The sequence below is a fragment of the Saccopteryx bilineata genome, chromosome 9 (genome assembly GCF_036850765.1).
Source record: "Saccopteryx bilineata isolate mSacBil1 chromosome 9, mSacBil1_pri_phased_curated, whole genome shotgun sequence".
In the NCBI taxonomy this organism is placed as follows: domain Eukaryota; kingdom Metazoa; phylum Chordata; class Mammalia; order Chiroptera; family Emballonuridae; genus Saccopteryx; species Saccopteryx bilineata.
The window spans coordinates 92,194,592-92,220,727 of NC_089498.1; the positions used below are offsets into that span (position 1 = coordinate 92,194,592).

The 26,136-nt window shown below is 49.5% G+C and overlaps 1 protein-coding gene across 5 annotated transcripts in view; it reads left to right on the forward strand.

Moving 5' to 3' along the window:
• WDFY4 (WDFY family member 4) overlaps positions 1 to 26,136 on the forward strand; it is a 313,461-nt gene that overhangs the window by 123,630 nt on the left and 163,695 nt on the right. For 4 of the 5 annotated variants that reach the window (XR_010727052.1, XM_066242595.1, XM_066242598.1 and 1 more), the window contains exons 14-27: positions 3,195 to 3,409; positions 4,633 to 4,727; positions 5,530 to 5,767; positions 6,174 to 6,250; positions 7,881 to 8,102; positions 8,864 to 9,042; positions 10,894 to 11,125; positions 12,534 to 12,679; positions 13,703 to 13,814; positions 14,712 to 14,902; positions 21,542 to 21,694; positions 22,734 to 22,807; positions 24,868 to 25,032; positions 25,568 to 25,659. Coding sequence is in view for 4 of the 5 variants with exons in the window: in XM_066242595.1 (XP_066098692.1) it covers positions 3,195 to 3,409; positions 4,633 to 4,727; positions 5,530 to 5,767; positions 6,174 to 6,250; positions 7,881 to 8,102; positions 8,864 to 9,042; positions 10,894 to 11,125; positions 12,534 to 12,679; positions 13,703 to 13,814; positions 14,712 to 14,902; positions 21,542 to 21,694; positions 22,734 to 22,807; positions 24,868 to 25,032; positions 25,568 to 25,659 (2,191 nt within the window). In the remaining variant the exon portion in view is untranslated. The remainder of the gene's footprint in view (positions 1 to 3,194; positions 3,410 to 4,632; positions 4,728 to 5,529; positions 5,768 to 6,173; positions 6,251 to 7,880; positions 8,103 to 8,863; positions 9,043 to 10,893; positions 11,126 to 12,533; positions 12,680 to 13,702; positions 13,815 to 14,711; positions 14,903 to 21,541; positions 21,695 to 22,733; positions 22,808 to 24,867; positions 25,033 to 25,567; positions 25,660 to 26,136) is intronic. The other variant, XM_066242597.1, reaches the window with a different exon arrangement.

The window sequence follows — 26,136 nt, forward strand, 5'->3', positions numbered from 1 at the left end:
GGTTAGGTTTCAACATAGATATTGGGGGGAGAACACAGACATTCAGTCTGTTGTGGGGGCCAACATCTTTGAGTGATTATGTTTCTACTTGACATCAGGAACACGGGCGAATGAACGACATCTCAGAATGGCAAAATCCTGCTTGTAAGCAGTCCCCCTGGAAAACCATTCTAATTTATTTAAATGTTCAGTTAATTTTATTAACTTTAAATTAAGTTTAGTTAATTTTGAACTAGAATTAAATAGTCTAAAGTTTTAAATCTGAAATGTTACTGATGTATTGTAAAGGTGGGACTGTCACCGAATGCCGTCAGTCTGTGGCAGGACTGTGCAGGCTGAGCTTTGGAAGCAGGTTGGGAGACAGGAGAGTGAGTTGTGTGACATTCATTAAAAAAAATTGAGAAACTGATGATTAATAATGTAGTACATTTTATTATATAATTTAATCCTTGAAACATTTAGGCTATAAAACTATGTTCATGGCCTGTGGAAGAATGCCATCTTATTAATTTCTGTCCCTTAGTGATAAAAACATTCTTCTGACCTTCTTTGGGCAGGGTTCCCCCACATGACTACACCTGTGAGGAGCAGAAGGTAGAGTCAGGAGCTTCTGAGCCAGGCTTTGCCCTTACTAAGTGGCCTGGACAATTCACTTATCTTATCTTTTTTTTTTTTTTTTTTGTATTTTTCCGAAGCTGAAAATGGGGAGGCAGTCAGACGGACTCCCACATGCGCCCGAACGGGATCCACCCGGCATGCCCACCAGGGGGCGATGCTCTGCATTCTAGCACCTGAGGCAGAGGCCACAGAGCCATCCTCAGTGCCCGGGCAAACTTTGCTCCAGTGGAGCCTTGGCTGCGGGAGGGGAAGAGAGAGACAGAGAGGAAGGAGAGGGGGAGGGCTGGAGAAGCAGATGGGCGCCTCTCCTGTGTGCCCTGGCCGGCAACCGGACCTGGGACTCCTGCACACCAGGCCATTGCTCTACCACTGAACCAACCGGCCAGCACCGACAATTCACTTCTCTTGACTCAGTATCTTCCTCATAGGGATTATCTAATATATATATGTCAACATGCTTTATCTAGGGCCTGGCACACCCTGAATATTCCCATCACAGGGTAAAATTTGGCCCCTGAAGTAGGTGCCAGGCCTAGACTTCCATATGACTCCAAGAGCTCCATGACATGTGCAAGGGGCTGTGGGGGAAGCCTCCCCCCAAGACTCCATAACATATCTGCAGAACATATCGCCCACTGGGCTGAGCTGGTCTCCTCACCTGTCTCACCTTTAGTCCATGATTCCCTTTAGAGCAAAGACATATTTACCTTGAAACATCTAGACCTTTGCCCAGATCTAACATTAAAGAGGCAATTAATACTTATTTGAGGAAGAAGAGGCAGAAAGGGAAGCAGGGGAGAACTCCAGGAAAGCATTCATGGGGACACAGTGAGTGAGAGAAGGACTGAGATCGGATGGGACCAGAAGCCAGTCCTTTTCAGACAAAAATTATTTAATAAGCACCTTATGGCCAAGCCCGGCTTTATGTTGGTGGACTACATTGTCCTAGGTCCCCTTTCTTGAAACCACAAGCTAGGGCCCAAGCGTGCTTCAGGTCGGTTTCCCTGGAGGTGGAGCCCAGGACAGGGTGCACGTAGGGGATTCACTGAGGGAGGGGAGGGGACCGGGAAGCAGGACGGTGCAGGGGGAGGGGCTGAGCGGGCATGTGCTGTCAGCTGAGGTCTAGCTTCAGCTCGAGCCTGTGGGGGCTCTGAGCATGAATGGCACCATGGATGCTGAGGGGTGTGACCTCACTGGCTATAGTCTGTGGAGTGTGTATGCTGTATGCATGTATGTGTGTATGCATAAATTGTTACATATACAAGCACATGCATGCACACACATGTGTATGTGTGTTCATGTGCCTGAATGCTTGCATTTCTATGTGTATGTGTGTATACATGCATGCGTGAACAATATATGGAGGACTACACAGTGCCTAGGCAGGGCAGTAGCCCCTTAGGGGAGGGCATTCCTCCAGAAAAGGGGCAGGCGTGATGGGTGTGCTCACACAGAAAGGAGGTCTGGGTGGGACCCTCATAGCATCCACCGCGGACAATTCCATTCAGATCTAACTGGTGTCCTCTCATTTCAGACAGAATTTTATACACCAGTGAGAGAATGTGGATGTCCTCAGTTTCAGTAAAGAAATTTCCCCCACCCCGACCACCATTTGTATATCCAGGGAGGGCTAGGAATTCCAGAGTCTTATCTTTCTGGGAAGAAAGGAAGGTTGTCAGAACAATGTATTCTGTGTGGCTCAGATATTTACTGAGCCGACTCTGCACTCTAGTTTGTGAGCCCCAGGACATACGCTAGTGGTGTGACCTGGCGTCTGGTAGGGTGAGAGAGGAGCATGCTGCCCGTGTCAGACTGTGCTCGGCCTGGGAGCAGCGCGACGGACACCAGAGGGCGACAGAGAGAGAGACGACAGAGGTGGGGGTGAAGGACGGACGTTCCCAAAGGCTTCCGCAGCCGCCGCTGCTCCAGCTGGCCTGTGTCCCCTGGGTGTGTCTGGACATGTGAGGACGAGAGCTGCACCCACCCAGCCAGGAGTGTGTGGGACACATTTCCTGGGGCTAGCACTCCAGGTGAATTCCTCCCCCAAGTCCAGTGGCTGCACACTCAAACACAGAGCCATTTATACAGGGAAGCCAGCTGAGTGGGGATGTAGGACCCACTCGAGGGCACAGCCCCTGCCCACCTCCAACTGCTTCTTGATAGACACAGGACTGCAAACCTGCCTGACCGGGTCCTTTCTACCCGTTGAGAGAGGCCACCTGTCTGCATTGATGTGAAATTTTCAGACTTATATATTTTAGCAATGAATTCAGAAACTACTTCAACATCATGCGAGTCAAAGAAACACCTGTCTGTGGGTCGGGGCGCATCTTGCTGTTTGAGGCTATATGCCTCTTTGCAGCCTGGCGCCAGGGCCTCATGGTCTCCCACGGCCTGGCGTGTGAGGAGGACACTTCTGCGGGCCCCTGGACAGACAGGAGTGTGGTGAAAACAGGCTACGAGGGGTGTGGTCTCTTGTCCCCTCAACCCATGTGAGGTCTAATTGGGAGCCTATCAACATTGCCCACAAACATTCTTACCTCGGGGACTCACCGCTGGATTTGGTAACTTCTTAGCTTTCCAGGGAGATCCAGTGCTCCGTGGCCAATCACATTCAGTCCCTGGTGAAATCGGAGAAGAACCGTCAGGTCATGTGTGAGGCAGGGATGCTCAGGACCCTCATGAACTCCTGCCACCAGGCCCTGACCACCAGCAGCAGCACCCTGCACTGCAGCCTCATCAGGATTTTTGAAAAGCTGGCCTCTCAGGCCATTGAACCAGATGTGTTAAGGTATCATGTGCCATACATAAAATACTGCTGAGCCCCTGACAGCCCTGCTCACACACAGCAGGCAGGAGGGGTACACAGGGACAGGTGTCCCCACGCCCCTCTGCCATCCGGAGGGCATGGCCCGTTCCCAGTACTGGACACTGCATGTCCAGGGAGGAGCCTCGGGACTGTGCCGGTGGTGAGTGTGCACAGAGCAGACAAAGACCCTCCCATGAGCTGATGGCCTCAGAGAGAGGGGACAACAGTGACAGGGTCCTGTGACCACAGAATAGTTCTAGGGGGATGGCTGGGAGAACCACAGGGGAGAGGTTAGGGGAAAGAGGTAAGCCTTCGAGGAAGCCGGCCTGAGCCCTGCGGCCTGAGCAGGAGCTCACCAGACCCAGAGAGCAGGGAACCCAGCTCTGGGAGTGAGGATGGCTGGTGAGGGCCTGATGGTGCCAAGAGGCTAACCTGCAGGCAGCTCAGCTGGTGCGCTGGGCGATGGCCAGTACTCCTGACAAGCTGTATGGCAGAGGCAGTGCCCTGTGTCTCCCAGAGGCCGTCCTGCTGGCAGCCACTCTGTGAAACCACAGGGTTCCTGGGAACCGCAGTAGGGAGGGAAGAGGCACTAGGCAGAGCAGACTCAGGGGGTAAAGGCAGAGAAATAGAGGCTGAAGGGGAGGCCAGAGTCTCCTAAGTCCCTGTGGCCAGGGCAGCCCACCCAGGCACCACGGTGCCAGGAGGGCAGTGCCCAGGGTAATAGACCTGCTGCGCCTCTGCTGACACAAGGAGCAAGGGCAGAGGGGTGGAGGACAACCCTTCTAGCCAGCAGACATGGAACTCAGGGGCTGGGCAGCCTCCTTCTGCTTTTGCATGTGCTCCCTGCCGGGCAATGCCACTAGCTTAATTTGGCTGTTTTGCAAATTCCATTAGAAACTTATAAACAATGTTTGACAAAGTCATTTTCCAACACATTTCTTTTCCTCTTAAGGTTCAGTTTGAGGCTTCTAGCTGGTCACTGGTTATGTCAAAGCACCAAAAATCCAGAACTCATCAGCTCTGTGGTCTGGGTACTGAGAGAGGAATGGTCCATCTCCATGGACTTGAGGAGGATTCCAGCAGTGACAGGACAGTGTGGAGGGGCCAGGGAGCACTGGGACAGAGGAAAAGGCTCAGGGGAAGCCGGAGGAAACTTCTGCCCACAAAATGTCTTCATTTGCTTCTTTCTATGTTCTGATATTCAGACAGTTTCTAGGTCTTGGAACTCCTCCACCTCCATCAGCTGCAGCAAAACCCCCCAGTTCATCTTCTGTGCATGGAGGGGATACTGGATACTCAGGTGAGAACAGAAGAGAGGGTAGGGGCAGGTGAACAGAAATTAACAGAGAAGACACATTCCTTGTAAGGGCTCATTTACAACAAATGGGAAGTGGACAGACATAAAAAGTGATTTTGCCTGCTGCTCAATAGAAACAAATGAGGGAAAGACAGAGTCCAGATCTCTAAGATGGGCGACACTTACCCTCACATAAGTTAGGTGAGAGTGAGCATGTGCCTCTGGGTGGAGGTGCTCAGTGATGGCCTTCTGCACAGCTCACAGCTCACGGGCTGTGGGGGTCAGGAAGCCAATGCATTGAGTGCATCCCCTAATATCAGGCCTGGTACTTGAGAGGGTGCTGGTCCAAGGAAGTAGCTTGAAGAAAAGGAAGCTGAGGACACACTAAATGTAAGTTCACCTAGAACTTTGAGGCAAGGAGTCCCAATTGGAAAGCAAGAATAAAGAGCCAGGTATGGACCAGCAGCCAGAGGTGGAAGACAAGAGCTTTGAAAGAGTCAAGCCACATGAAAGACAGTGCGGAGGTCAGTCAACCAGGACAGAACCTCGGTGAGTAACTGCCATTCGGCAAGCCAGTGGCAGCAATGGAAAGAATTAAAGGGAGACATTTCCAGGGAGAGTAGGCTGTCCCCGTAGTCCAGCAGCAAGCCCAGATGGAAGGAGCAGGAGAGCTGCCCGCACGGAGGTTGGGAAATGGGGGCAGCTCAAAGCTGTCCCTCCAGCTGTGGTGGAGTGTTCTACTCTTGTCCAAGATGGGGCAGTGCTTTGAGCAAAGACAAATCTCTTCTCCTGCTTGCTGCCTTAGGGTCCCAGACAATGCCACCAGTGACGCTTGAAGGTCCTGCAAGAGCCTCCCAGGATGCTAACCCGTGTCTGGCTGCCACCCAGGTCACCAGGCCTTTGGGGCTGACCCAGAGCTCCACAACTGTTCTTCAGACAGCCCTGAGCCTCATCTCCATGACCTCCCCACGTAACCTGCAGCCTCAGGGGGCTGCCCTGGCTCCATCGTTCGTGGAATTTGACATGTCTGTGGAAGGTTACGGGTACAACGGGCTTTTGTGTATTTAAAATATACTTCATTAATTTTCCCAGTGCCTCAGATGAATTATGATATTGATTCCCAAATTGTAGTTCTTTTCACCATTGAGCAGTGACCCACATCTGTGTTGTTACACCCCGTGGACTAGGTGCTTCTCACGGGCAGCATCCTCAGCTGCATAGGGCCATGGTCCTCTTCCCCTGGCATGTCTGCATTCTGGAATGTTGTCTCTTCCAACCTCCATTTTGGATTCCTTTTCTTAGGTGTATGGTCCTAACATCAGCCACTTTCTGTCCCTGGGGTCTCATGGTCTAAGAGCAAGTGATGCCCCTGCATAAAGACAGAGTGGAGTTATCACAACCGGTGGTTGACTTGCAGGTCAGTGGTCTGAGGCACTTTCTTTTTTCCAGATGCCTATTTATCCCGACCCTGTCTACAGTGATGGGAGCCAGCACAGAGTACTCTGTCTCCGGAGGGATTGGGATAGGTAGGTGCTTCATGAGGGTTAAGCTCACTGAGCTCTCCTCAGCTCTGCCTGGGGTAGAAAGTCCTACAGAAGCCTTGATTTCAGACTTCCACTTAGCATTTCAAGAAAGCGTGAGCCTTCCCCTTTGTCCTGTGTCTCTGTGGTTGAGTCCTCCTTCCAGTCTGTCGTGTCCCTTGTAGGGCAGGATGTCCTGCTCACTGGGCATCCCAGGGGCCAACCCCCAGCTCTGCACAAAGCAGAGCTCTTTCACACGGATGTGTTCGGTGGATGACCTGGGGGTTTGGTTCATTTTGCGGTGACTGACAAAGGCTGAAATGAATACCTTGCCCCTTCTCACGACTCTCCCCAGGGAGAAACATGAGAGCCATATTGCTGGTCATTCAGGAGCAAGCCTGTCCGTGGGCATGTGGGACCTTGGCCAGGCCCTTGGCGTGCTTTACAGTGTGTCCTCAGCTGAGAGCCTGGCTCCCTCTGGGAGGAGACCCAGGGTTTCTACAAAAGAGGGGCGCTGAGGAGCCATTGTGTTCATGGAGCATCCATGTGGAGTGCCCAGTCTGACTCTGCCCATTCAGTGGGACAGCAGCCCCTGTACTGCCAACCTCGTTCTAAGGAGGTGGGGTGGGTGTGATTTTTTTAAGTGGCACATTTTCCCTGCAGGGTTCAGCCCTCTGTCCCACGCAGCACACTGCCTGGCTTTAGATCAGCTGACCAGTGAGCCAAATGGTGGTGGGTCTTGGGGTTGTGTCCCTGTCCCCATTCCCTTAGCAAAGAAGCATGGAAGGACAGAGTTGGAAAGAATGTTTGAGGGTCTAGGCTCAAGTCCCAACAGTGCTGTGACATTTCCTGAGATCACGCCTAAGGAGACAAGAGCGTCCTTCGGGGAGAGGTTGGTGTGAAGTGGGCACGAGCCAGGGAGAAACAGTGCTGGCACACAGTAGAACCATGCCCAGGTGAGATCAGAGCCACAGCCAGTGCAGACAAGATCCACAGCAGGGGGAAGCCTAAGGCCGTGCATGTATTCTGTCCTAAGGCCGTGCTTGTATTCTGACCTAAGGCCGTGCTTGCATTCTGACCTAAGGACGTGCTTGCATTCTGACCTAAGGCCGTGCTTATATTCTGTCCTAAGGCCGTGCTTGCATTCTGACCTAAGGCCGTGCTTATATTCTGTCCTAAGGCCGTGCTTGCATTCTGACCTAAGGACGTGCTTGCATTCTGACCTAAGGCCTTGCTTGTATTCTGACCTAAGGCCGTGCTTGCATTCTGACCTAAGGCCGTGCATGTATTCTGACCTAAGGCCGTGCTTGTATTCTGACCTAAGGCCGTGCTTGCATTCTGACCTAAGGCCGTGCTTGTACTCTGACCTAAGGCCGTGCTTGTATTCTGACCTAAGGCCGTGCTTGCATTCTGACCTAAGGCCGTGCTTGTATTCTGTCCTAAGGCCGTGCTTGCATTCTGACCTAAGGCCGTGCTTGCATTCTGATCTAAGGCCGTGCATGTATTCTGACCTAAGGCCGTGCTTGTATTCTGACCTAAGGCCGTGCTTGCATTCTGACCTAAGGCCGTGCTTGCATTCTGACCTAAGGCAGTGCTTGCATTCTGACCTAAGGCCGTGCTTGCATTCTGACCACAGGTGCTGCGAGGCCTTTCCCTCCACCCGGGGGCCTGACCTTCTCCTGCTGGTTCCTCATCAGCAGCCACAGCACGGCCACTGAGGGCCACCCACTGCGGTTTCTGACCTTGGTGCGCCACCTGGCCAGGACCGAGCAGCCCTTCGTCTGCTTCTCCGTCAGCCTCTGCCCGGACGATTGCTCCTTGGTTGTGTCTACAGAAGAGAAGGCATTTCAGCCTCTGGGTAAGGTGTTGGGAACCAGGGCTGGTTTCTCATACACTCCAGGAATTGGGGCTAAGTCGATGGCTCTGGGCACAAGAACTTGGGAGCTTCCTTCCTTCAGTAGTCCTGGCTCTGCCATCACAGCCAGGCTCTCTAAGCTCCTCCCTCTGTGATGGCCTTAAGTGGCCTGAGATGGCCACTCTCAGTGTCCTGGCCATACCTGTTCTTCTTGTGGCTCTGAAAGTGTCACTGTTTCACAGTGAAACATGGGAGGGCCCAGAGGATATCTCGGCACCTTGACACAAAGCACAACTGTCCTTTTCTCACCAGCAAATGTGCGTCACTACGGGGCTTTCTGGTGTGGGGTGGACCTGGTGTCTGACTTCTGGGTTTGAACTCTGGCTGTGTGAACTTGGGCAAGTTATCTAACTTCTCTGTGCCTCAGGATGGTAAAATGGGAATCATAATAGTACCAACCTCACAGGGGTGAGCTTATTGCCATGAAAATGCAATAAGCTAGTATTTCCAGCAGTTCTTAAAACAGTGTCTGTGGCTATATTATAGAATTGAGAACTTGAAACCTGTATAATTTAGTTAACCAGTGTCACCCCAATAAATTCAATTAAAAAATAAAAATTACAAGAAAAAAAGTGTCTGGCATAAAACAAGACCTCGTTAGTGACAGCTGCTGTTGTCATTACTTTGAAAGTGGGGCCCAACCATGGCTGCTTGGCTCCAGCAGCACAAAGCCACATCCCAGGCCGGTGTCTGTTCTCTTCTAGACATCATGGAGCCAGAGGAAGATTCTGAGCCCTCTGCAGGATGCCAGCTTCGGGTCAGGTGTGGCCAGCTGCTGGCTTGTGGTCAGTGGCATCACCTGGCCGTGGTTGTCACCAGGGAAATAAAAAGGAATTGCACCGTTTCCACCTATTTGGATGGACAGGTCGTTGGCTCAGCCAAGGTGAGCTGGTTCCCCCGGCCGTGTGTGCCTCAGCCCACGCCTCTGGTCACCCCAGCCTGGGTGGCCTTGTTCAGTTCTGTGTTTTCTCTTGACAGTGAGGTTGGTTTCCAAAGAAACCCCTTTACTGTCCCAAACACTAGCCTGAGCTCAGGCATAGAAGGGGCATCTTTAGCAGATGGGACAGAAGTATCACAGCCAAGGCTGAGGATAAAGCAAGTAGTCATGGCTATTATCACCGTAAGAATAGTCCCGAGAAAATATGTCTCCAGAGTGAAAATAAAACGCAGCCAAACAAGACTTTTTACATTTTTTTTTCTTTTTTTTTCCAAGTGAGAGGAAGGGAGATAGAGACAGATTCCCACATGAGCCTCAACTGGGATTCACCCATCAACCCCTGTCTGGGGTCGATGCTCAAATCAGCTGAGGTATCCTTAGTGCCTAGGGCTGATGCTCCAACCAATTGAGCCACTGGCTGCAGGAGGAGAAGAGAGAGAGAAGGGGGAGAGAGAGGGGAAGAAAAGCAGATGGTTGCTTCTTCTGTATGCCCTGATCGGGGATCGAACCAGAGACGTCGGCATGCTGGGCCGATGCTCTATCCACTGAGTCAACCAGCCAGGGCTGGGTGTTTATTTTTTTCCTGTGAATATCCAGTTGTTCCAGCACTGTTTGTTGAAGGTGCCACTCTTCCACCATTGAATTACTTTTGGACCTTTGTTAAAAATCAGTCGGGCATATTTGTATGAGTTTATTTCTGTATTCTCTATTTTATTCCACTAATCGAAGTGTCTATCCCCATACCAATACTATATCTCTTCATTGTTGTAGCTATATAATAAACCTTAATATTAGGTAGAGTGGTATCATCCACTTCATTTTCAAGAGAAAAGAATTAATCTATTTGTTAAGCTATGTGTTTAAGCCATTCTAGAGCCTGTGTCTTTTTATATCAATTTTAAATTTAGCTTGGTAGTCCACAAAAAGCCTTTTGAGATTGTGATAGGTTTGCATTAAAGCTATAGATCATTTTGAGGAGAAATGACATCTTTACTATCTAGAATCTTCCTATCCAATAGCATGGTATGTCTCTCCATTTATAGCCATCCTCTTTAACTTATTTTATCATCCTTTTGGAATTTTCAATATATAGATCTTATGCATATTTTATTAAGTATTTAATTTTTATTGAGGAGTTGTCAATGGTATTGTTTTCAATTTTAGTTTCTACATCTTCATTGTTAGACTTATAATGCAATAGATTTTTGTGTGTTGATTATGTATCTATCCTGTGCCTGTGCCAACTCAAACTCATTAGTTCTAGTCCTTCCTTCCTTCCTTCCTTCCTTCCTTCCTTCCTTCCTTCCTTCCTTCCTTCCTTCCTTCCCTCTTTTCTTCCCTCCTTCTCTCTCTCTCTCTCTCTCTCTTTCTTTCTTTCTCTTTTGTAGATTCCTTAAAATTTTCTACATGGATGTGCCATTTGCAAATTGAGGCAGTTTTATTTTTTTCTTTCCAATCCGCATGTCTGTAATTATTTTTAGTGTATGAAATTAATGTGTCAGTACTGAACACTTAGGGTCTTAGTGGAATGACTGGGTCAAAAAGGTGAACATTTCAGTAGCTCTCAATATTCTTTGTGAATTTCTTCCCAAGCACAGTGTCATGCCTTCACTCCCACCAGCATTGTATAAACTGTTTTTGCTACACTGTTTCTCAGCTTTGAGAATTCTCTTTTCAGTGTTTTTAGGAAAAAATAAGTTTTTACTCTGAGAGAATAAGGTACACCATTTTACATCCACATTTGTTTATCTGATTAATTCTGAAGTTACCCACCTCCACTGCTTTTCATTGGAACAGATGTTGTACATTCAGACCTTACCAGGACCCTTCCTTTCAATGGAACCATCATCTTTTGTGGATGTTTATGGATACATCGGTACTCCTCAAGTCTGGAAACAAAAGTCATCCTTAACATGGCGTCTTGGACCTACGTACCTCTTTGAAGAAGCCATCTCAGTGGGAGCTCTGGAAGTTATTAACAAACTTGGCCCAAGATACTGTGGTAACTTCCAAGCTGTGCATACCGAAGGTGTGGACTATTTTAATTTATAACGGTCTTGCTGGCTTTATTTTAAAACTAGACATCTATTTATTGATAGCATGTTTTGTAAAGAACAAACTCAACACAGGTCAGTCATTTGGGAAGACCTCTGTAATTGGGTCATTATATATTTATACTACAAGAGAAAATGTCACACACACACACACACACAGAAAAAGAGAGAGAGAGAGAGAGAGAGAGAGAGAAGGAAATGACAACACCCTTCATATTTCAGCTCCAAAGCACATAATGGAGAAGAGTGGGTGGGTAATACCATCAGCACAGAAAGAGAAGAGAATGAGATAGATAAGTTACATTCCTTTAATGAAGGAGCTTTTTAACTAAAGCATACTATTGTTTTCAATTATTAAACAGGCAGACAAAACATCCACATTTTCTTTATTGATTGGTGGCTGTTCAGGCAGGGAGCATGACTCTCCACACTCCATCAAGTTAAGGGGGTCGGCTCCCATCTGGGGAGAATGATGAATGAATCTGTGTACAGAAGGTCTGTGTTTGATGAAGAGCTGTTGAGGGCTGTTCAGTGTTTCTGTCTCTAAGCCGCACATCGCCAAGCTTCATTTCCTTTGGTAAATGGCAGTGGCCAGGACAACCTGGCCAGTCAGGTCTGGAGCCCAAGTTTCACTGACCCGCTATCCTTCCCAGGCTTCTCAAGCCACACACGTGGCTCTCCTTGACACAGGGACCGGCGCTCATTCCCAGCTGGATATTTCCCATGGACGTGCCGCGCATGGAAAATCTTAGGGCCTTCAGTTCAGCCTTTTTCTTTCATTCTTTTTATTTCCTTTGTAAATTTCCTAATCACATATCATTTGGTTTTGGGGAGTGAGGTTATGCCCTTGAGTGCTGTTTCAAGCTTAGTAATTTCATACCTAGAATCCTTCTACATCAGTGGTCAGAAAACCTCGACTCACGAGCCACATGCAGCTAAATCAGATTGAGGATGTTTTTAGCAAAGGCCAGTTTAGGAGTACCCTAATTAAGTTAGTAACAATGTACCGACCTATATTAAGTTTAAAAAAATTGGCTCTCAAAAGAAATTTCAGTCGTTGTACTGTTGATATTTAGCTCTGTTGACTAATGAGTTTGCTGACCACTGTTCTACATGATGGTAGAGTTAACATTGTGAGGTATCCCCACGGTTTTTTATGAGTCAGAGGAGCCCAGCCAAGGGCAAAACACGAGGGAGATGCACACACAAAACACAGGCATACAAAGTAACAACTTGTAACAACATACCAACACATAGTGTAACAAGGTACCAACACTCTCTGGGCGATCACATTGCCATGTGGCCAGAAACATCCCTCTTCTAAGGATGAACTTTCTCCTCTGTATAGTGAGGCTACCCTTGATTGAAGATGTGTCATTTCAGGAGAGGAACCTGATGTGGACGCAGTGCCCCTGGTTGCAGAGGAAAGGGTGTCCTTCGGCCTTCACGTGGCCAGCTCCTCCACCACCAGTGTTGCGGACATCAGAAACACATACAACGAGGTGGACAGCCGCCTGATTGCCAAGGAGGTTTGACATCTAACTCTGCTTCTTACCCCCCTTTTGGAATTATGATCTCAGACCGGCTTCAGCTATTAATGACTGAGTGAATGCTAATTCATGTTTGTGCATGTGTAGATGGATACACAGAGGGGTGAGTGCTTCCTGCCTCGTTTGTTAAAATATCCTATGACTCCTCACCCATTAGCTTTTCTTAAGACTGAACCTTTTATTTGTAATTGCTCCTTATTCTTCATGGTAGAGCATAAATAAATAGAATATTTAAACACTTTTATGACCCTGGTAACACTATGTCACTTCCTTATTCAGGGTGCTACTGTCCACCCCACCTCCCGACCCCAACACACACACACACACACACACACACACACAAGTGTTCTGTGAATTGCTTTGTTTATTTTAAATAACAAACTTTCAAAACAGCCAGCAGATGTGTTTATAGGTGAAGATGCCGTTATTAGACTTACTATTTCCTGATTCCTGTGTGGAAAGCTCTTTGCTCACTGCTGATGAATTTGGACTGATGTGTTTACACTCTTTCTATCCTCACAGAGGGCCACCTCCCTTTACTAAAGAAGAAGGATCAGGGGTTAAGTTGTGTTGAACACTAAAGAAGGGCATTACCCCAATGGAGGGGGCTGGGAGTCCTGTTTCCCTGGCTTTCTGAAACCAGTGAGGTGGGGGCTTACAGAGATGGGGCACCCCTAGCCTGGCAACAGGGCTTTGTAGCAACTGTCCACCTCTAAGTGTCCTAGGGTCCTCCTATAGGTCCCTCACTGTGAGCACATGGGACCTCAGTGGCACAGTTGTACAACAAAGCTGCTCCTGTGATTAATCCAAAGCCTAAAAGGCAAGACACAGCAGCCTGAATTTGGGCGTCAGCCCTGCTGACATTGCTTCCATGATCATTCACTGAGTGCCAGTACTGGGCCAGCCTCAGGGTGGGGGCCTCCAGGGACTTGTGAACAAGACCTCCTCCTTTCCAGGAAACCAGGAAAGTGTCTCAGGACTAATTGTTACCCTTTTCTGTAGATGAAAATTTCATCCCGTGACAACACCACGCCTGTGCTCCTGCTCAGGAACTGTGCTGGCCATCTCTCGGGTCCTCTGCGCACTGTTGGAGCCGTGGCTGTTGGTCAGTTGGGTATGTCAGGCCATGAACTTTTACTATCTTTTGGGAAGAAGGGCTTGCAGATGTCATCAAGTGTGGAACGTGGAATTCTGAGCTGCAGTCAGGACAGAGCATGTTGGGGAGCCTAGATGCTGAGGGCAAGAGCTGGCAAGTTAACCTTGCTGGAGAGTTGGCCTCGCGCATTGAACAAGGCCAGCTCACCTCACTGCATCTGACCACTGGTGGCAAACTCAGCTGCTCGCCAGGCAGCTTCTATGCCCAGCAGAGCCCACACAGGGGACATAGCAGAGCCTTTGTGCAGAGGCAGTGGTGTAGTCATTGGAGAAAAAACAACAGTCTGAGATGGTCAAAGCAGCAAGTTGATACAAATGCCCAGCCCTGCAAGACACGGGGAGCAGAGGTAGTCAGAGGAACCAGAGGACTAAGGGTCAGATGGCATTGAAGGCAGTGGTTTTCAACCGCTGGACCACAGACTGGTGCCGGTTTTCTAGAAATTGCATGCCATTCTGCAAAAGAGTTACCCACCTGATGTTGAATGAAGCTTACAGAGTTCATAATCACTGGGTCTATAGTCTTCATCTAAGATTATAACTGTAGACCGGCAGGTGAAAACAACTCATCTAAGGCATTGGCTGCTCCAGCAGTCTGGCCTGAGATGGAGGGTGACAATCTGAAACCCCCCAGGCTGTTTTAATGGTTGGTGACACAGAAGAGACTCAACATTGATTCTCTCTGTGAATTAAGATGGTCAAAGCCCTGCCTTTTCTTCCAGCCTGTCCCATGTTCACGGGCTCCTCTGTCATGAGTGGAGAGTGGTTCAGGCAGCACATATACCCCAGTGTTCTTCTGGGGACTTTTTGCTGCGATGAGGCTGTGACTACTGATGGAACACCCTTTTGTCCCACACAGGGGTAAGGGTGTTCCACTCCAGCCCTGCCGCCAGCAGCCTGGACTTCATCGGAGGGCCTGCCATCCTCCTGGGCCTCATTTCCTTAGCGACAGATGAGCACACCATGTACGCGGCTGTGAAAGTTCTGCACTTGGTCCTGACCAGCAATGCCATGTGCGACCGCCTGATGCAGCACATCTCTGGGTACCAGGTAATTCCATCCACCCATCTGGGTCTGTGACTCCCCAAGAAATAGGTAGGAGCTTCTCCAGCCCAGTGGACATTCCCTCCACGGTAACTTCTGGAGAGGGACACCAGAAGCCCTTAGCTCCTGAGACCCTGGGGACTCTGGCCCACAGCAGAGGGCAAGGTGACAGCCAGCCAGGGAGACACTGTGGTCTGGATGGGAATGCACACCTGCCTGTGGCTACCAGCAACTTCCGCTGATGAGTTCAAGAATCATTCGTGGTTGTCCACTGTGTGTAGAATGACAGCTAAGAGTCTAGGCCATGGAGCCAGTGCCGCGGACCAGCGCAGCTTCCAAATAACGGTGCGGAATTAAGGAAACACACTTTGTCAGAACAAAACCGATGGGACCGGGAGGACTCCTCAAACTGCCTGGCAGCATCTGAGTGCCTCACAGCCCCAGTTCGCTTTATTATATGGACCTATGCAAATCAAGGACCCTGATACAAAGTTGCACATCAAAGGCTAAGACAGGAACTCTCCCAAGGCAAAAACAGGATACATTAGTGAAATCTACAAACATCTGAAACAAACAAAGAGTCAGAGGAAGGGCATGTATATTGCTTCCTGCAGCCCAAGGAAGGAAGTGGAGTGGGTGCAAACACTCAGCATCAAAGCCAAATATGGAGATGGAGGGGGTAGAACTTAGCCCCCTGCCAAGCCTCGAATCTATAATGGCTTTTTGCCATTAACGATCCACAACAAGCCAGAGTGCTAGGTTTGAATCCTGCATCTTCCTCTAACTTGCTATTCAATTGTGGGTGAGTTACTTACCCTCTCTCGCTCTCCCAGTTTCCCCAGCAGTGTGATACAATCACTTGCGTCTTCTGTGCGTGGGTGGCAGGGAGGACTGGATGATTTGTCACAGATGAAAGGCTTAGCATTATGTCTGGCCCAGAATCAGTGCTCTGTAAATGTTAGCCATCTTTAGTCTTTACTCCCTCTGTTGCTTAGTTCTCCCACATGTAAAAGGAGAGTAATAATAATAACACCTGTTCTGTGGGGGGGTAATGATTGTTTTATTATGTGCTGAACACTTAGAAAAGTGCCTGCTCAGAGTGACAGTTGTGTCTGTGTTATGGTGGCTGTTATTGTTTTTTATCATTCACAAAATCAGTTGAGACTGGTCACAGACCCAGAACACCTAGCCTGAGTGGCTGGGAGGCAGCCGTGAAAGGAATCATCAAGGGTCAGGCCTAGAGTGGAAATCTAGACAAGGTCAGAGGCACAAAGGCTGCAGTTCTTCCTCCTGGTGCAAGGGGTGCTGGGAGAGAGCAGCCCTACAGTTTGGCCCCTAAGTCAAGATCTGAGCAGAAGAAGGGAGTATGAGCCTCCAGGCACAGCTCCTCTTGCCTAGACTGCTACCCAGCTGGACAGAGACCCCTCCTTTTGCTGTTCTCTTGAAGCCCACTGACACCAACCACAGCGTTGCTTTGCAGACCCGGTGTGAATGCTGCTGAGGTGCTCAACCACTAATTAAGTATTCCAGGCTTCTGAGGTTTGTTTCCAAAGGCCTTTTAGAACTGGCTGCCAACCTGTCTTTCAGCCTCACCTCTTACCCTGCCAACATTTTCCAACCTGCTCACCTACCTCCCCAAATTCTGCACAGTTATAGTTAGCTGAACACATTGTGTGACTTGGTGCCCCTGTGCCCTGGCCTTGGAGTGCTTTCTCCTCCTCTTCCTCAGGTATACTCCTTCCTGTTGTCGTGGCCTGTGAGCTGTTTGTGGCTGTCCCTGGCCTCAAGTGGCACTGCTTGATGCCCATGTCACATGCTCACACTCGGCTTTAGTGATCTGCTGTTACCTCCATGGACTGTGACCATATAACAGCCTGTGCATTTCTCACATGTTGCCAGTATACTACTGAGACAAGACAGACACTCAGTAAATATTTTGTTAATAAAAGAATGGTATGTTTGGGTTTATATTAAAAATCAAGAATTGGGGCTTTTGATATATGCAAGCATTATTATTTTATTATTATTATCATTAAAGGCAGCAGTAGTGGGAGTTATCCCAATTTAGCACTCAGATATCTGTTGTGTCTAGGGATTTAAATAATTACTGCGAGAATTTCCAAGAAGATATAAAGCAATTTCTGCTCTCATGGGTATATCAGGAAGGATGAACTGAGACAAATGACAAGATAATTTTGGTACAAACTGAATGCAGTAAGTGTCCTAGAACCACTGCCCCTGGGACTCGGGCTATTGAGCTGTCGTCTTAGAACTCCGAGACCCACAGAGAGCTGAGACCCTCCTGTGCCCACCATTGTCTCCTCACTGCCAAGTGTAGAGCCGACCCTATCACTAGTCTCTAACAAGGGCTTGTCACATAGACACAGTGCCTTGAGAGAGAGAGTGTGTGGACCACAGAGCTGCAAGGGTGGTGATCCTTACACATGGGCAGGGAGTCAAAAGAACTTCATGAAAAAGAAAGGTGGAAGAGAAACCAGAGGACTGATTGTCTGAGTTTTTAGGAAGAAATGGTAGAGGCAAGGGGTAGCCTATGATTCATTTACTCACACTGACGAAGCACTGCCAAGAGCCAGGCCTGGTGCTAGTCGTGAGGGAGGCGAGTGAACCAGAGGAATTCAGTGTCTCCCTCCATGGAACGCAGCCTGTTCTAGCTGCTGTAGCAAAAACACCCTAGACTGTGGCTTATAAACAGCAGAAACTTGTTTCTCACAGTCTGTAGGCTGGGAAGTCTAAGGTCAAGGAGCTAGCAAGTGCGGTATCTGGTGAGAGCCCTGTTCCTGGGCTATTATAGATGGCCACCTCTTTGCTGTGTCCTCACATGATCAAGAAGCAAGGCAGCTCTCTGAGTTCCCTTTTATAAGGACACAGATCCCACTAATGGCTCCACCCTTGTGACCTAATCACTTCCCAAAGGCCCTGCCTCCTAATGCCATCACACTGGAGACTAGATTCTGACCTATGGGAAGGCATAAGCATTCTATTCACAGCATTGTCTAATGGGACAGTTGGGAAAATACTATTACTGTGAAAGAAAGACTTTGAGAATACTTCATGTGAGTCAAGTGCCTGTCAGATTTAAGGGTTTATTGTGCCTTTACACATGACCACAGAAGAAGGAAATTCATGAACTTTTCTTATGGCTTAGAAAAGGAAACGTTTTAAATACTTATGTCTTTTTTGAAAATCAGAAGGAGAGTCTGGCCAGTGATTAAGGAGAAGGGGACACCAGGTGTATGTAAAGAAACAAGGTTATTATTATTATTTTCCTTTGCTGCCTCTTTATGAAACTGAACCCTCATCCTACCTCATCCCTTTTTATACACATTTTCTTGCTTTCTTTTTCTCCGTAACCTGCATGCCCAATTGACACGCTCTCTATGTACTTGTGGCCCTGCGTGTGGTCTGTTCTGCCCCAGACACATGCCCCATGAGGGCAGGGCTGCTCTGCTGGTTCAGGGCTGCACCCCAAGAGCACATGGTAGACAGCAGGTTCTGAGTAAGATCTGTGTGATGAGCCAGAAAATTATAACAAGGGTCTTCCTTTAAAGAGCAGCTTGCTCAGGAATGGAGCTAATAATTTTTTAGACTTTTTACTCTGTGTATATGTCTGATTTGTTGATTATATGTGGGAACACAAGGAGAGTGTAAATCTTTCTGTTTGTGATTTCTGCCACACTTGTTCATACTTCTCTTCTCAGATGACCTAAATTTCATGAGATGAAGGAAGGACAGCATTGCACACCAACATTAGACACAGTGTGGCTGGGAGAAAAGGACAGTGTGAGCTGGTGCTCAGCAGCCTGGGTGGAGGGGAAGAGAAGGACAGGAAATTTGCTACTCGAAGGAGCATGGATTTTTATCTTGGAAATAATGAGTAATCACAGGGAGGCTTGGAATGGGGAAAAGGAATGGTGAATACTTCAAAAGGACCATGAACCCTATGTGGAAGATGGGTCAGAATGCTGAGAGTTCAACAGGAGACTAAGACAGAACCCAGTGAGACGAGAGGCTGCATTCCTGGCCTGAAGAGACATAGGACACCGTGAGCAGCCCCGGGGACAGCACGGGGGAGCAGCTGGTGTTGAGGTCAGGGTGCAGCAGACGGAGCAAGGAAAATATCTGAACCACTAAGTGTGAAATGTCTGTGAGACACCACAAATAAAATATCAAGGCAGGGTGCAGATGGTTCAAGCTCAGAGGGACAGGCTGGGCTAGAGGCATGAGTGTCTTCAATATCATCACCATGCTATTTAATCCACAAAAAGTGGCAAAATAGTCAGAGAGGAGCAGAAAGACTAGAAAAGAGGGCCAAAGAGGAAGGAACAAGGATTTAAACACATTGAGGTTGGAAAGATGTTTAAAACTCAGAAAAAGAGCTTGAGAATAAAGAGGGAAAAGAAACTAAGACTCTGTGCCCAAGACTCTGAAAGAAGAAAGTGTTCTGAGAAGGACAGTCTGGTCAGACTGTGCTCAGAAGGAAGTGAATGAAGGACAGAGATGTTTCTGATAGACTTGGGCACCTGGAAGTCTTTGATGACCCTTCTAAGGCAGGTGGACAGGTGGCGGCAGCACCCAGCTGAAGGGGGTTGAAGACAGAATGTGAGGTGAGGACATGGAGCCACAGTGTCACCATACTGCTTTCCAGAAGCTTGCCCATGGAGAAGAGTCACATGGGTCAGAACTAGAGAGGTCAGAGGTCTAGGGAGGGATATTCTTAAGAAGAGAAACACTAGAGCATATTTGTTGACAGAAGGAAGTGACAGAGAGAGAGAGAGAGCTGAAGCTAGGAGAGGAGAGTGTTTCTAGAAACACTGTCCTCGAGAAGGAAAGGACAGGGGTCCGAGGCCAGGTGGGAGGCCTGGCTTGTGAGAGGAAGAAATGCCGCACGGCATTTACTGCTGTGGCATCGGGAAGGTGAGGACATTCGTGTTGGATGGGTTCTATCTTCTACGCAGAGCATGAGGTGAGATGGTAGGAGAGAAGGAAGAAGAGATGAGCTCACTGTCTTGAGGGCAAGGAAAACCAGGTTGCCAGAGAAACAGAGTTGCACCGTCAGGCCAAACCGAGACCCACGGCATGTCTGACACCAGCGATGTGACGTGAAACCAGCCAGCCTGGTTGAAGCAGTTTTCCAGCAACTGTCAGCCATCCTCACTATGTCCTGGAAGAGGAAGTGGGAGGTGGTTCTCCAGCAACTGTCAGCCATCCTCACTATGTCCTGGAAGAGGAAGTGGGAGGTGGTTCTCCAGCAACTGTCAGCCATCCTCACTATGTCCTGGAAGGGGAAGTGGGAGGTGGTTCTCCAGCAACTGTCAGCCATCCTCACTATGTCCTGGAAGGGGAAGTGGGAGGTGGTTCTCCAGTAACTGTCAGCCATCCTCACTATGTCCTGGAAGGGGAAGTGGGAGGTGGTTCTCCAGTAACTGTCAGCCATCCTCACTATGTCCTGGAAGAGGAAGTGGGAGGTGGTTCTCCAGCAACTGTCAGCCATCCTCACTATGTCCTGGAAGGGGAAGTGGATAATTTGGTGACCACAGTTGTCTTAGTCAGTTTGGGGAGCTTATAACAACAGAACTTAATTTTCTCATGGTTCCGGAGCTGGGACATCGAAGGCCAGGGTGCCAGCATGGTCAGGAAGTGAGGGTCCTCTTCTGGGTTGCGGATGGCTGATTTCTCACTGGGTCTCACAGGGCAGAAAGCAGAGAGAGGAAGCAAGGTCTCTAGTGCCTCTTGTAAGGTCACTGTTCCCACTTGTGAGGACTCCACTCCCCTGACCTCATCTAATCCTAACTACATTGCCAAGGACCCACCTCCAAATATCATTGCATTGGAAAGTAAAGGTTTCAACAGGCAGGTTTTGGGAAGAATACAGACTTTCAATCTATAACAACACGTAGGGCTTCCCAACCACACATTTGAAAGAGTGAGTGTCTGAGAGGACGGGGAAAAGGGTGGACTGTCAGATCCAGGTGCAGGGAACTGAGCCTTGGAAAAACTAGGCTGAGAATCCAGATGAGATGGTTGGGAACCCAGAGGCCAATGGATGGCTATACATCCTGCTTCAGTGACTGAGGTTGACAGAGACATGAGGCCAGGAGGGATCCATCGTATGAGTCTCTGATATGGGTCTGGGCCACCAGGACCCCAGTGCCTCCAGCCTGGAATGGGTGCCTCTGTACTGCTAGTTCCCCAGCGCCTGGCACAGTAGATGACGTATCTGGTGTCTGCATCCCGGACTGATACTGGGTATAATCGGGTTCATGGGTAGTTGGTGCCTACCTGGTGACATAACCACATTTATGGGATGATTATGGATGTAGGATCCACTGAGGTAAATGAGAAAGAGCCCTGAGAAATGGGGGAGGAAACCAGGAGAGAGAGAGAGAGTGGCATTCTCGAAACTCAGAGGAAGAGACTCAGGAAGGAATAGGGTCCTGTCTGATAGGTTCAGCCACGTGTGCAGGAAGGTGGACGCTGGTAGGAAGCAGCCACAGAAACTGGAACAGGGAGTGTGGAGGGCAGAGGGGGTCAGGCTGGGCTGACCAAAGGTGCTGGAACAGGCTAGCGAAGGAGAGTCCTAACTGCGCATTCACGGGAGACTGCTTTGTGCTTCAACTCTTCTAGGTACTGGCGTTTCTCCTGCGGAAAAAGCCCTCTCTCCTGAACCATCGAGTGTTCCAGTTGCTCCTCTCCATTGCCGGCACCGCAGACCTGGGCTTTGGGGCATCTGCTGTCACCAATGTTGGTGTCTTTTGGCATATTCTTTGCGATTTTAAGGTAAACTGGAGGTGGAATTTGGACCCTAAAGGAGTGCATGATAGTAAAAAGAAAGAAAGAAAGAAAGAAAGAAAGAAAGAAAGAAAGAAAGAAAGAAAGAAAGAAAGAGAAAAAAAAATGTCTGGAGCTTCCTGTGAACCCAGCAAGTCAGTTTCCTCCATAGTTGTGATGATGAGGTGATGAGAGGGACAATCTCAAAGGCTTTGGAGTGCAGAGGTCCTGGTTGGTAATGAAATCCTACCACTAATGGGCCCTGGGCAAGTTTCTTGGCTTCTCTGAGTTACAGTTTTCTCAAGCGTGAAATAGAGACCATCATCTTCTTCAATAAGCTGGTGTGCGTGTCAGTCCCTACAGTGTGTGGAAAAGAGTTTGAAACTGTGCTGTGTGTGTGTGTGTGTGTGTTAAAAATATATACCAATTCCTTTGAATGGTACCTTGCTTTTCACAAGTGCTCTTTTAAGAATGACTGGGTAATATTGAGGGCACACCTGAGGCAAAGTGGCAAGTTGTGTGCAAAACTTTGGGTGGATAGATCCATTTAGGAAGCATCAGACACTGAGTGCCCACTGTGGTTGGGCACAGAGGTTCCCTGGGGTCATGGTAAGCAGGCCGCAGACCCTCCATCCAGCCACCGGGGCCTGGCACATGACAAAGGTGACACTGCAGTGTGCTGGGTGTGAGGGAGGCAGGCACAGGGCAGCCGGGGAGTGGGAGCTAGAGAGTGGCCAGTACAGTTACAGACCAGGGGCTCTGGGGCTGAGTCTGGCACCAGGACCCAGCAGGCACACTCTAGGCAGAGTGTGTGCTAGCTGCATGCATGTGAGGGTGGAAGCCACCACGGAGATTGGCACATGTGGCATGGAGAGCACCAGCCAGGGAGATATCGCAAATATGGATGAGGCTGAAGGGGACGAGAGAAGACAGGTGAAGCGCTGAGCAGAGGACGGGCGAGACCATGTCTAGTGCCCCATGCGCTCGTATTTCCCGCAAAGCCTTTCTCTCACGTGCCTTGGTTCGCAGTGTGTTCGTTGTCTTCCAGCTCTGGATGAACGCTGTGGACAACCTGGAGCTCTCCCTCTTCTCCCATCTTGTGGAAATCCTCCGCTTGCCAAGGTAGGCTGGGCTTTGGCAGCCTCTGTGTTAGAACCGAAGGCTTCCTGCTAAGGAAAGGGCTTGAGGGCAGGGCGCCCACCTGGAGTCCCGGGGCCCCTGAGGCAGCGCGTCTGTCTCAGCTGATTCAGGCATCTAGAACAAGAATTCCATAGACCGGTTAGCTTATACCAACAGAAATTGATTTCTCATGGTTCTGGAGGCCGACAGTCTAAGATCAAAGCACTGATAGACTCGGTGTCTGGTTAGGACTTCATTTCCTGGCTCAGAAGATGGCCGTCTTCTCACAACAGCTTCACTTGGCGGGAGGGCTGAGGGAACTCGCTGGCATCCTTTTTACGAGGGTACTCAACCCATTCATGAAGCGTCTCCTTCATGACCTAATCCCCTCCCAATGCCCCACCACTGCGGGGTAGGCTTCAACATGAGGATTTGGGGGGGGGGTTGTCAGTCAACAGAAACACCTTCCCTGGGGGCTCACACGTGTGGGGGCATGTCTGTCTCCTCTGCTGCTTTGGGACCTCGGAGGGCTGCTCTCTGGCCCTGGCAATAAGCATCTCCTCGGGGCTCAGTAAGTATGGCTGGGGAGAAAGAACACATGCTCGTCATGACCCACTCTCCATCTCAGTAATTTCTCCAGGTTATGTTGTTACATCAATCAGGGCTCTTTTGGTTGCAAGTGGCAGTACTACACTCCAATCAACCTAGAGAAAGAGGAAAGAGAGAAAAGGAAGCTGGGAGGGGGTCCCAGGGCAGGGGAGGAAGTGGAGAAAGAGAGAATTTTACTGCTCTTCCAATTGAATGGGGCAGACTCCCACCCAGGGTTGGGCTGCAGCGTACCACACCCTCCGCGGTCAGTCCCCGGTCCTGCCTCTGCTTGCCTTCTTGCCAGCACCGTGTCCGCCAGCCTGCTGTGGCAGCCCGAGGGCTGAGCAGAGGGCTGCGGGGCTGCTCCGAGCATGCCCTCTGCTCAGTGCAGTTAACAGGGAGGCTTCTTTATGCTCCCTCGTCTTGGCAATAGGATGCAGCTCACAGGGCCACCTGGGGTCTCTGGGCTAGGCTGGGAGGCCGACTGCACCTGTGAGGCTGGGGAGGGGAGTCAGAAAGAAGTGCTTCCCAAAGAAAGCAGGGGCGGTGATCAGAATGAGGGAGAAGGGAAGCCAACATTTCTACATTTCACTTCACACTGGGTTTTCGTGCTGCAAGTTCAGAGAAGGACCAGACACAATACTGTGGAGAAAAATGCAGAAACACAGGTTGCTTAGGGCTGTAATGAGGAGCTCATGAAATAAGGTGGGGGCTTCATAAGCAACAGATACATATCACACACGGAACTGGGTGGGCTCTGCCTCTTCTGTATGTGGGGGACGCTGAGCTGGCAGAATTTAGCATGTTAGCACTAAAAGACAGTTCCAGAAGGAGCAATCCACCCAAACTCAACTTCCTCCACCTTTTTTTTTCTTTCTTTCCCATTTTCCACTTTCTATTCGTACCTGTTGTTTTCTAAGAAGTGGGCACTTACGCTGGGGATTGTTTTCCTGTGGGGGGTAGAGTTTACTGGAAATTGCAATGTGATTACCCAAGAAGGGGAATGTAGATGTTTGAATTCTGTCTTGTTCCCCTTTGACTCTCACAGCGATGTGCTCATCTACTTTGTGGTTTGGGGCGGGCAGGAAGAGCACTCACTAGACAGGCTCACCAGGGGCTTGTGCCCCTGGCTGTTGGAAGTGCTCACGGTCACCTTTCAGTCTGCTGTCTTCGTTCTGTTTTCTGAGACCACCATTAGTTTTCCCTGAAGCTTGGGAGTTAAAAGTCAATAACTGGGGGTTGTCTTTGAAGGCAGCTTGGGGGGCTGGAAGGGTCCGGAGCCTCATCCTGGTGTGCCTCTGGCACTTGGCAGACACATGTTCAATGGGTGTCTGACAGCATGTTGATGAGTTGCCAAGTGAGCGTTAGAGTCACAGGGCCACAGAACAAGCCCAGCCTGGAAAAACCTTTATAGAGAAAACAGCAAATTTGGTTCATTCCAGTAAAAGCTTTTGCTGCCTGTCTCCTGTGCTCAGCAGGGAAGGAGCCCGGAATGCTGACATTGCTCACCAGGCACAGCTGGTGCCCAAACTCGTCTTCCTCTTCAATGAGCCGGGCCTTGCCCCCTCCAGGATCCCCACCGTCATTGCCATCTTGGGTGCTCAACTGCAGGGGCACTTCAATATCCAGGATCTGCTCAGGTACCAAGCTTCCCAGGGGAAAGATTGAAGCAGGGGACAGTTTCATGGGGGAATATAGGTCCCCTGCTCTCTCCTGACCACCCTCAACCCAGCATTACTACCCTTCAGTGCAGTGGTCGGTTCTGATCCTTACAACCTTCAAGGAGGCCAGGAGCTGAGAAAAGGGGTGGATGTGTGAGTTCCCCCGTGGGGCTGAGTGTTCCCTGCTCCCTGGTGCTTGGACACACCTGTTGTGCCAGGAACTCAAGACTCCCCATGAGCACAGCCAGCACCGCCAGCTGATGACCCAGCATGTCTGCCCTTTGCAAGCTTCCCGAAGAGCAGTCCTAGCTGGCACGGCTTTCCCCTGTCCGTCATCACCCATGTCTGTCAGCGGAACTGGCAGAGCCAGAGTTAACGGCTCTGACAAAGCCTGAAAGATTTTAGAAGTCTCTAGAAATGTTGCATTAATCGCAGAATGACATGGTTCCTCTCGAACCCGGGGAACCTTCATACATGTCCAATGTTGAACGTGTCCTTCCCTCTCTGCATTAAGGGTTGCGCTGTTTGTGGTGTACACCCTCAAACCTTGGTCAGTGGATGAGAGGCAGATCTGCATGGATGGAGCCCCGGAATTCTCTGTGCCTGGTGAGATGACCTTTCCCAACACCATCTGAAGCAGCAGGGTAACCCTTCTGGCATGCCCGAAAGCCACACCTTGTGGGCTGTGTTGTTGGGGAAGGGCACTACATTTCACTTCACACTGGGTTTTCGTGCTGCAAGTTCAGAGAAGGACCAGACACAATACTGTGGAGAAAAATGCAGAAACACAGGCTGCAAAGGAAGGGGAAGGAATCCACAGCTGAGCAGTTGTTCCCAAAGAGTGGCTTGTGAGGTCATAGTTTTATGACTAGAGTCACAGATCAAATAGCATATTCTTTCTTTGCAACCTGGAATGGCTTCCAGGATAAAACTCAGTTTCCTGTAGACCAACCAGTGGGATCCTTTCTGGTTGAGTCTCCCCACCCTTCCCTGCCCTGGTAAGCCCAGTATCCTACCTTGAAGTACTTGCAGGTCATCATGGGTAGTGGACTGCCCTGCGTCCATGCTTTGCACATGCTAGTC